The sequence below is a fragment of the Hemiscyllium ocellatum genome, chromosome 28 (genome assembly GCF_020745735.1).
Source record: "Hemiscyllium ocellatum isolate sHemOce1 chromosome 28, sHemOce1.pat.X.cur, whole genome shotgun sequence".
Lineage (NCBI taxonomy): Eukaryota > Metazoa > Chordata > Chondrichthyes > Orectolobiformes > Hemiscylliidae > Hemiscyllium > Hemiscyllium ocellatum.
Window position 1 is genome coordinate 13534332 of NC_083428.1, and position 12049 is coordinate 13546380.

Consider the following 12049-nt stretch of genomic DNA (forward strand, 5'->3'; position numbering starts at 1 on the left):
AGAACATCTGTGTATATGGAGCTTCCAGTACATTTAAGGAAACCAAACTGACAGCCTAAAATTGGTTTTCAGCATAATGCTTCATGTAGTGTGGGGAAATAGATGGTGACATCTTGAAAAATGTTCATATTACAGAGGTGGTGGTGCTGGATGTCTCGAAAAACATAAAAGTGGATAAATCCCCAGGACCTGATCAGGTGTAAATGAGAACTCTGTGGGAAGTTAGGGAAGTGATTGCTGGACCCCTTGCTGAGATATTTGTATCATTGATAGTCACAGGTGAGGTGGCGGATGAATGGAGGTTGGCTAATGTGCACCACTATTTAAGAAAGGCAGTAAGGAAAAGTCAGGAAACTGTAGACTGGTGTCCTGAGGGACAGGATTTACATGTATTCAGAAAGGCAAGAATTCCCATGGCTTTGTGCATGGGAAATTACATCTCACAAACTTGACTGATTTTTTGAAGTAATAACAAAGAGAATTGATGAGGGCAGAGCAGTAGATGCGATCTATACGGACTTCAGTAAGGCATTCGACAAGGTTTCTCATGGTAGACTGGTTAACAATGTTAGACCTCATGGAATACAGGGAGAACTAGCCACTTGGATACAGAACTGGATTGATACAGAAGAGGATTGCCTTTCAAACTGGAGGCCTGTGACCAGCGGTGTGCCATAAGGATTGGTGTTGGGTCATTTATATATATGATTTGGATGTGAGCATAGGAGGTATAGTTAGTCAGTTTGCAGATGACACCAAAACTGGAGGTGTGGATAGCGAAGAAAGCTACCTCAGAGTACGAGATCTCCATCAGATGGCCAATAGGTTGAGGAGTGGCGATGGAGTTTAATTTAGATAAATGTGAAGTGCTGCATTTTGGGAAAGCAAGTCTTAGCAGCGTTTATACACTTAATGGTAAGGTTTAGCGAGTGTTGCTGAATGACGAGGCCTTGGAGTGCAGGTTCACCATTCCTTGAAAGTACAGTCGCAGGTAGATACGACAGTGAAGGCACCATTTGGTATGCTTCCCTTTATTGGTCAGAGTATTAAGTACAGGAGTTGGGAGGTTATGTTACGGCTGTACAGGACATTGGTTAGACCACTTTTGGAATATTGCGTGCAATTCTGGTCTCCTTCCTATCAGAGGATGGTGTGAAACTTGAAAGGGTTCAGAAAAGTTTACAAGGATGTTGCTAGGGTTGGAGGATTTGAGCAATAGCAAGGGGCTGAACAGGCTGTGGCTGTTTTCCCTGGAGAATTGGAGGCTGAGTGGTGACCTTATAGAGGTTTGTAAAACATTAGCGAATTTTAAGAAGATTTGTAGCTCAGGTTGAGGTTCTGGATGTAGTTTGGTCGCTGAGCTGGAAGGTTTGCTTTCAGACATTTTGTCACCATTCTAGGAAACATCGGCAGTGAGCCTCCGGATGAAGCGCTGGTGGCATGACTTGGGTTGGTGATGTAATTTCCTGTGGTGAAGTCAGATCCAACTGGAACTCTATCAACAGACATATTGACTTGGATCCCAATTATCACCGCCTGAGAAAAAGAACAGGAAATGACATCACCACAGGAAATGGTGTCACCAATCCAAGAAAATCTAAGCACAAACAGAAAGTGGGTCATGTCACCAGCATTTCATCTGAAGGCTCACTGATTTTATCTAGCATGGTGATGAAACGTCTGAAAACAAACCTTCCAGCTCAGCAAGCAAACCTATATCCAGGTTTATAAAATCGTAAGGGGCATTGATAGGTCTTTTTCCTGGGATGGGCGAGTCCAGAACTAGAGCGCATAGATTTTTCGTGAGATGGGAAAGATTTAAAAGGGACCGAAGGAACAACTTTTTCACACAGAGGGTGATCTGCGTATGGAATGAACTGCTAGAGGAAGTGGTGGAGACTAGTACAATTATAGCATTTAAAAAACATCTGGATAGTTATATGAATAGGAAGGGTTTAGTGGGATATGGGCTAAGTCCAGGCCAATAGGACTAGATTAGGTTAGGATATCTGCTCGGTGTGGACCAGTTGCACCGAAGGGTCTGTTTCTGTGCTACACATCTCTATGACTCTACTCTGGATTATGGAACAAATGATGTCCAATTGCAGATTGATATCTATTATTGAACAATGGTGAGACTGTTTCCGTGATGGGGCTGGTTTTGGTACAATCGACACTTTGCTTGCCCCAGACAGCAAAAGTGATTTGCTATTTGATATGATAGGTCTGTTTTTGGAAAGCATGGCATACGTATCAGGGATCACACCAGCACTGAAAATACTCAATACTAGGCATAATTCCTTGTTGGCTTGACAGTAGCATTCATTAATGGCTAACATCACTCATGTTATTAGGGTAGGAGCTGGTTGCTCAAACATTCAAAATACCTTACCTTTCAGGGTATCTTGAGATAGACTGCACTTTTCAGGACCAAAAGTGACAGTTTTAGGCCTACTCATAATTCTGTGCAATACAGAGACAGAAATGATCCAATCATAGTGGCCATTATCTCTCAGGATGGTTTTGATTCGCCATATATTACCATAGAACTAACAGCGAACCAATGGCTCAGGTCCAATTTACAAGGTTCCTAATAAAGCCAATGTTATAGCACACTGAACTGTAGGAATCTCAACACCAGTTAAGGTAAGTTTGCGGTAGACAATAGTAAAGAACTTCCTGGCTAATTTCTTAACTTGGACATCAAGGAAATGGAGCTTATTTGACAGCTCTGTTTCAAAGATGAGTTTGAATATACAGGATGGAGCCCATTAAAACATGAAGGAAATTCTTAAATGCAGCACCATATTCAAACATAGCAAATCTATTAGAAACATGGAAGAGGTAGGAGATTTGAAGACAATTTTCTCATGGGTGTCAAAGGTGTTTGTGCTGGGATCCATGGCAACACCATCTAGTTGACATACCTTGCGCTGGTAAAACTGAACTGAGAGTTGCACAAGTTCAAAGATTCTCAAAGGTAGCTGGTTTAGATCACCATGGCACGGTGCTGTGTACAAATGTCTATGGCTTCCTCGAGTGATACATTGAGAATAGGCTAACAATGTTAGGTGTGCACATGAACAGTGCAATGTTATCAATAACTGTCTTGTATTCTTGGCAAGTATGAAGGAACCTTTCACTACATGTGGAAAACTGGTTATAGGAATTCACCTAACCATATGGCCAGTTCATGTTGCACAGAACCGGTCATAAATAAGCTCACTACTCTTACACAAGTCCAGCAAATCTTTTCCTTTAAGCAAGACTATCTACTCATGCTGAGCAATAGGTAAAATGGATACAAATTTGGACCAGTCATAAAGATTGTATTGATCCAGTCATGCCTGTTAAGGATGACACTTTTAAAAAACAAAACAGATTCATTGGGGCATTGCTGGTCAAGTGAGCATTTATTGAGGAGAGGACAGTTCATTCTTAACTATACTGCTAAGAATCTGGAGTTACATGGCGATCAAACCAGGTAAAGCTGGCAGATTCTCTCTTCCTTCCTCCCCTATCTCCCCCACCCCACCCCAAGAACAGGAGTGAACCAAATGGTTTTTAAGACAATTCACAATAGTTTAAATGTTGTTATTGTGCCAGTATTTTATTCCAGATTTTTAATTGAACTAAAAATGTTACCATCTGCCTAGGTAGTTTTCAAACCAGACATCAGACATACAGCGACATCACAACTATGCTTCCCTCTCTCCCATTCTAGTCCCATTGTCAGGATTTCTGATATGGATATCTGAGTTGACCATGAGGTCTTGCAGTACTGTCAACATTTAAGATGCATCAGAAAATCAGACAAGTAGTCTGGAATCCTGCAGTATGCGTACTTCAGTTCAGCTAAGCACGTTTTCTAGGATTCACCATCTTCAGTGGATAGTGGGTGACAGCTACTGTGCTGGGACTAGATGAGTTCAAACTCAGTAACAGTGCAATTCTAAGTTTGTAGAGCATGTGTCCCAAAGACTGATATTTTATCAACTAGCACATCCCTTTGGCTATTTGCAACAATCAAGATACTAACCCACCCAAACAATCCATGTTTATGAAACTTACTGCAAAGTGTTACAGATTGGAAGTGGTTCTGCAACTGAGTATTTCTTATATATAATCCTGTGTGCACAAAGAGTTCAAATTGCCAGACTTGCACTACGGAGCACACACAAATACTGCAAGCTACATATATTAATACACAAGACTTTATTCATTTCAGGCAGAATGGACATGCACACACTGCACTTGTTTGAATGAAACAAAAATAGATGAGTCATATTGTGGTTCAGTTCTCAGGGCAATTGCCAAAGTTTGGCCTAATCAAACTTTAAATTAATTATTAATACAAAATTTACAGTTGAAACATGCCGTTCAAAGAATGCAAAACTAAGGCAGATCTAAAACTAGCATTTTTAATATCCTTACATTGATACTTTTATACCTTTGATTCATCGCCGTCTGAATATACAAAATTACATTTTCTGCCATTTACCACTCTGTAGTCATCATACAAACAGCAAAACACCTCGGCTTTAAAAGTCTGATTATGCCATTTCTTGCGAAAGATCAATACTATTTTTCTCTCCTCCAACTTGTCAAAAATTTCTGAAGGAAATTTACATGCAGGAAACACTACTCACCATCAAACTCAGGGAAGTAGTCAACCAAATGGGAGTACATAATCTTTTCTTCCAAGAGATCCTTCTTATTTAAGAAGAGAATGACTGAGGAGTTTTGAAACCAGGGATATGTGATTATCGTCCTAAATAGTGCTTTGCTCTCCTCCATTCGATTCTGGAAATATGGTTACAATAACTGCTGAAAACTACACCAAATGTTGTTCTGATGCGTGTATTGTAAACTTCCATTCATAAATTTTCATAAAGATTTTAAGTAACAAGAACGATTCAAAAGCTTATGTAGTATTTAGTATATCACCACCACCGGAAATTAGTTTCCTTACATTTAAATATTCAAAAAGATCTAAAATTTATGGGTACCAGGCAACAAAAACTATTTTGCTATATTTTCACTTTTAACGTACAATATTTTCAATCTATTAAAGCAGTTTTCACTTCACATTTTAGCATCTAATGTAACACCGGCTTGAAGACCTTCGTGGAAAACAGATGTACCTCATTATCAGATTCTACAAGAACCTGGTCGTATTCACTAAGTGCCACTAAAAACATGATGGATGTCACGTTTTCAAAGCAATGAATCCATTTTCTTCTTTCCGACCTCTGGCCTCCAACATCCACCATTCTAAAAAAGGCATAATCAAAGTAATATTTAGGAGTACATACAGTATTAAATTATCAACCAATATCCTACAAAACATTAAATACAAAGAATTATGCATTCACTCAGTATAAAGTGATCGATGAGTTCTTTTTAAAAAAGGATTTTACACAATATTTCTACGACGAGCTTTCCAAAGAGGTCACTTGATAAAGTTAAAAAAAAATTAAACACCACTGATTTATAATGCCTTTATCTAAAACAAAATATTATAAATCTATTTTAATTCTTACTAAGTCAGAGTACTGTCTGCAGCGCAGAGCTTCAAATAACAAGGAAAAAATACTAAGTTTTTTGAAAATACACATTGAAAATGTTTAGTAAGAGAAAACACGATTATGAAAACTGACTTGAATGACTGGTTCTTATTTTTATTTGTAAAATGCAGATAATTGTGTGACAGGAAAGTGTACAATATCATGAAAAGGATGAGACAAGCTAGATGAAGTAAGGCATTTCTAGTGGTTGAGGAGTCAAAAGTATGCTGCCATATATAAAAGTTTTAAAGGCAGGGAAAAGAAATAAAAGTTCTTAAAATGATGGTTCTTACTTAGGTAAGGCAAAAAAGAACTCTCAGGATAGAGCAGTAATCCCAAATAACATTTGCAAATACTCCAAAATGGTAGCTTTTACTTTTACTAACAGCGATAGGAATAACCCTTTCTTTCTTCTTACTGAGAAAACCAGCTAAGGCAATCAGTTGCTTCACATCTGCTCTATGCCTCATAGTACAATAATTTCTCACAAATCACTCAAAATTATTAACTATAAATAAGCAAGAAAGTGTAAACATTCACATTAATATAAGAAGGTGCCATTCCATGTCAGCACTAGTAGCAGATGCAGTCAAAATGGTACTTTTCAATTACCAATGCAGAGCAGGTACAAAGGCATAGACTTTGTGAAAGGAATTACGTTAACACCACAGTTAAACATTTTATTTGAATTTAATTACTGCAAACATTAACACAGGCTGCAAAATAAAACTTTCAATCCAAGCAGCTAATGTATATAAAATACTTAAAAGTAACAAGTTTGAAATGGTTTTAACAGTCACACTAAACTGTTTATTCATTGTGCAACATTTAAATGGAAGTAACATGAAAAGAATAAAAATATGAGGGGTCTAACATTGAGATGGTTTAAGATGCCAACCCACAAATCTAACAAACAGCACAGGATTCTTTTTAACCATGCCAATATCCAAAATAAATGCTTAAATGGGACTGAAATATGTTCTTTCATCTCTTCTTTATCAATAATTTAAATTATAGTGTTGATAATCAATTTCCTATAATTAAATAGAAATAGTTATATTTGAGGTATTTTATCTCAGTCATAATGACATATTCCATGAAGAATGCATGAATTCAAATGGTAGGCAGGAAGTTCTTCATACTAAAATAAAGATGGCACGAAGTTCCACTGATCCTGTAACTTTTCTGAAATGAAACTCAAGTATTTAATTATAAATCACGTGAATCTGTTACATTAAAAAGGCAAACAAAAGGAGAAATTCATTACCAATTTTTCTTTCAACTTTTTAGCAGCTGGTGCTTCATATATGGAACATACTGGACAGCAGAAGTTGTTATATGCCCGCAAACAAAACCTGGCACAAGGTCAGGCCCTGCAATTTAAAAATTTCTTCAAGCTCTATTTATGATTAGGTGAAGGACCATTTTTTTTCTATTTTTACAAAACAATAATGCTGCTCACACATTTCACCACAAATTGTGTTGTGCAAGAGGGTAGGTTAAACTTTCATGACCCTGACATAAAAGTTTTCAGAAACCAGAACATAAATGAAAGTCAACACATCAAAAGTTTTAAGGGCAAAGAACAAGGAAATTTGAATACTAGCTTTCTTATAAAGAAAAGAAAGCTTCTAGGCAGAGAGTGTCTTTAGTCCCTGGTGTATAGGACATGGCAGCTTACCAGTTTGACAAATGATGCCTTGTAGAGGTAGACTAAAATAACACTACAGTAAACTGAACGACCTAATTTTCTATGGAAAAGTGTCCTATTTATCCACAGTACAGACGACTTCTCTTAATATTTCCAATGTAGTATAAATGTGAACTGTTATTAAATTATACTTAACTTCACTTGTTCAAATCAGTTTTACACCAAATAAACCATCTTACAGAAAACAATGAAGAATAAGGCATAAATTCACAGCATTTTAAAAAAGGGACCAAATTCGTTACAAAAAGTATTAGACAGATTTCAGTAAAAACATCCATTTCTAGAATGAGCATGCACGAAAATGGAATGCAGCAGATAAAATCAGTTACTGATTTTCAGGAACCACCTTCTACCTGAAGATGATGCTTTGCAAGTCGAATGGGTATTCAATTATCCCTGTTGTTGGGATTCGAACTCTAAGGACATCCTGCTGAGTGGGCAGATAGGCAGGATCCGATATACGATCCAAATCGCTAAGATAGCTACAAATGAAGGAAAAACAAATACAAAAATTATAGCATTAAACACCCAACCATAAACGTGCGAATGAACTTCTCAATGTGTGTTACGAATATCCCTTAGGGGTTATTTTATTTTCTAAGAGATATGGAGAGGGGTGGACAGAATATTTTTCTTTGGTGACCTCTGTATCTCAGTGAATTGTACAGCTGCATCTCATGATACAAGGAGCATGCTCTCAGGACAACCAAGCGACAAATTTTATTTCACCTGCAGCCACATAGTCTAACAACAGTTGACAGTCACCTTGACAATACAATGCTCAGAGAAAAGAAAACAAAGTATGTAAGTTTAAAATTTTCTTGCTCATCATCTGCAAAACAAATTTCTGGAAAAATGAGACAGTAATACAAAAAAACTCAATGGAAAATTAGCCTTTGGCCGAAACCATTGTGAATTAATGCTGAACAAAATTATGTGGGGCAAATCAACAGTAAAAAAGGGGGTGGAGTTATAACTTGGATAAAACTTTTAGAGCAACCAAGTAACACAGCGGTTTCCTTCTTTATCCAAGCGATCACAGAACTGAATGAGAATAAATAGGCAAGGAATTGGTTTATTTTTCTTGCATGATCAACTTCATTAAGTGAAATGTCCTACCTTTCAGTTAATTACCATCCACATCTCATCCCACACATGGCTGTCACTGGCAAAATTAGTCTATATTACCCATTACCAGTGAAAGTGATGGGGATGAGGTCACCTTCACATGTTGCAGTCCAAATTTTGAAGGTGCTGCCACATGTTTTTATTTCAGGATTGTGATCCAGTGACAATGAAAGAAAATCAGTCTACGCCAGTGTTAACAGAACATGTACAAAGTAGGATTTGGAAGTACTGTTGTTCTCATGTACCTGTTGCCCTTTTCCTGTAGCTGATAGTGGAGGTTCCCTTTGAGGACATGAAGACCCTTATATTGAAAGGAAATTTACACTGTAAAAACGTATTTGAAGTTACATTTCGGTAATTTCAAAATCTGCAGAATCACATTTAGTAGTAGTTGGGCTTAACAATCATCAGTGATGTTAAATTATGTCAAATGTGATGGAAGAAGGTTAAAGTAAAGTCTAATTCAGCCATGTCTACGCACCTCAGTTAATTAGTTTGCACTAGAATGGTGCCCAGTCCTTTTTATCCAAAGGTCCCAGAATCTGCTCATGATATTTACACATGCAGTGGAATTTTCCAATATGTTGTTTAAAAGTTGAGGTGTGTGAGAAAGGCAATGACGAACATTCACCCCGACCACTCAAACTCAAGCTGCTTAGCGCACAGTAGTTAAAGAGCCGAATGATGAGCTTCTCAGCCCATCACAGGCCTCAACACCGGTGTTCAGGTTTCCAGAAGGTGCTGACAAATTAGAGAGCTCAATGTGGGCTCAGTTACAACAAGGCAAGTACACTTTATACTTTTCTTTCTAGCTGAGGGTTGCAAGAGTGAGCAAAGATAGCCAAGTGGTGGCTTTCAGAGAACAAATTCTTGTTCTCCATCTGTCTCCAATTGCCTTGTCTGAGCAACTGATGGAATCCCAGACAGCAGACAGGTTGCAATACTTCTGCAGTCAGGAAACTAGCTACCTATGTTGCCTGCTGGGAAGCAGGTTACTGGCAAGTTGAGGCACTTAGATCGGTATTACTTAATTGTTTTTTTTTGGGGGAATTAGGATCATTCATGGACCTTCCCACTCAGAACTTAAATTAGTAAGATGGCAATAATCTCAAGGGTTAACCTGCCCAATTGTTTTGCTTACATGTCACCTCCAGGGGTGGGGAAATTAACACTCATGGTGCCACAGTGTACCCTACAGAATATTTTTGAAAAACAATGATGTTGGCGAGTTTTGAGAAGATTTGTAGCTCAGGTTGAGGTTCGGGATGTATGTTTGCTCGCTGAGCTGGAAGGCTAGTTTTCAAACGTTTCGTCACCATACCAGATAACATCGGTGAGCCTCCAGATGAAACACTGGTGGTGTAGCCCGCTTTCTATTTATATTTTTGGGTTTCCTTGGGTTGGTGATGTCATTTCCTGTGGTGATGTCTTTTCCTGTCCTTTGACAAAATGTCTGAAAATGAACTTTCCAGCTCAGCGAGCAGACCCACATCCAAAATAATGACGTTGCTTTAGTCATGTTAACTTTATAGTTTCCTGCCACAGTAAAATGGTCTCAATCTCTTGACTGGAGATTACACACACAGAATATGCAAAGGCTGGGAGCTATGTCTCAAGGTCATAGAATCTCTACAGTGTAGAAGCAGGCCATTCAGCCCATCAAGTCCATACTAACCCTCTGAAAAGTATCCATCCAGACCTATCCTCCTACATTATCCCTGTAACCCCACAGATCTCCTGGCTAACTCACCTTGCCTTCACGTCTCTGAGCACTATGGACAATTTAGCATGGCCAATCCACCTAACCTGCACACTTCTTTGACTATGGGAGGAAACCGGGGCAACCGGAGGAAACCCATGCAGACAATAACCTACTTCCCAGCAGGCAACATAGGTGGCTAGTTTCCTGACTGCAGAAGTATTGCAACCTGTCTGCTGTCTGAGATTCCGTCAGTTGTTCAGACAAGGCAATTGGAGACAGATGGAGAACGTGCAACTCCACACAGACAGTCGCCTGAGGGTGGTATTAAACTCAAGACCCTGGTGCTGTGAGGGAGCAGTGCTAAGCACTGAGCCACCACAATGGAAAACAAACCAGTGAGGGAATAAAAGGACCACAACTAATTCAGACACCACGACTTACACTCAAGACTGGGGTGTCAGCAACTAAATTTTAAAAAATCAAGTTTTGAGCCAATTAATCCATGGTCTTTGTTCACAACGATCAGAGGATCTTCGGAAAAACATGTGTGCTGGTAGACATCAGAAGGTGGACTTAAACTGGGCGTATAACTCAGATGATCAAGACAACAGCTGACTATGCCAAAACACGTTTTACACGTCCTTCTGCAAGGAGACACTGATCTGAGCCTTCCAAAGGAGTTAACAACAAAATTAGGCTGTTTGCTCAAACTATCGCTATGACTTAGGGCTCATGTTAGTGAGTTAGAGGGGGGTGGGCAGCATATGGGATTAATAGCTAGGTTGCACGTGATATCAGATTGCACATCTCAACAGAAACCAAGACTGAACAGAACAAAGTCTCCATTACGAACAATTCAACCATGTTTCTGTGTATAGTCTAACGAGTTAAGTTTTTTAAAAACATTTCCTATAGTTAAAATCTCACAAATTATTGGACATGAGAAGAAACTTCTCAACAAACAAGATGGTATGACTACAGTTTTGGATATTTTAAATTGCCAGTGAATTGATCAACATCCTCAGGATGCAAATACACATTACATTTGAGGTTATTGAAAAGTACCATTATTTCACCAATTGTATTCTTAAAATGTATCCTGCTGCTTTCCCCCTCTAATTTTTTTTTTAAGTGTTTCATACTTCAGCCATCACCGGTACCTTCCTTTCTTTAGTAAGTACTCTACTCCACTTCATTTTTGACCACAGCCCAATTGCTTCTATTTCCATTTTCAATTGTGTACGAGGGTTTCCCTATTTCGCAAAAGTTTTCCAGTCAAATTTTCTTTCACTTCAACATCAACTTTCATTATCACTGTATGATGCAACAATAGCTTGATATAAAGACAGCACAAGCCAATCTTACCGCCCTCTGTTGCACGAATTGACAGAACAGTTGCTATGGAGAACATCAAAATTATACTATGATTTCTACTCACTGCCAGGGGATAAAAACTGAATGCTTCAAGTTTGAACACCACCTCAAACTGGTTTTGAGAGTAAAGAATTAAAAAGCATCTCTTAGAAGTGCTCCGTGCTAAAAGCAAAAAAAAAATTATGTGGCCTACTGCAATATTTTGTTTGCATGTGTACAATATATGCATGCTACTGGAAGCATGAATTAATTTCACATGTCCTGAAGTATAGAAAGTGAAGTATGATGTAATGCCACTTTACAAGGCTCAGAGGGTGATCGTTTTTAGTGTAAGATTACCTAAATTTAAAAAAGATGGAACCAAATAATAACAGAGGATAGCTTCAATCAGAAATAAAGGCTGGAATTTTAAGCATAGACATTTTCTTGCATCAGATTTGAATAAATGAATCAGGAATACAAAAATCTGTGGCGTAAGTAAGTAAGTTTGTTCACAGCAATTTGAATTTTAGCTTGTTTTCAAAACTCAATGTCTATATTTAAATGCATAAAATTGCAGTTTCAAGC

General features: G+C 38.2%; 1 protein-coding gene across 1 annotated transcript in view; it reads right to left on the reverse strand.

Annotated features, from left to right (window-relative positions):
• The window catches only part of LOC132829128 (guanine nucleotide-binding protein G(q) subunit alpha-like), a 112197-nt gene that overhangs the window by 8101 nt on the left and 92047 nt on the right, over window positions 1-12049 (reverse strand). The window contains exons 4-6 of the mRNA XM_060846451.1: window positions 7632-7760; window positions 5145-5274; window positions 4650-4803 (exon numbers count right to left, since the gene is read on the reverse strand). Coding sequence (XP_060702434.1) covers window positions 4650-4803; window positions 5145-5274; window positions 7632-7760 — 413 coding nt within the window. The remainder of the gene's footprint in view (window positions 1-4649; window positions 4804-5144; window positions 5275-7631; window positions 7761-12049) is intronic.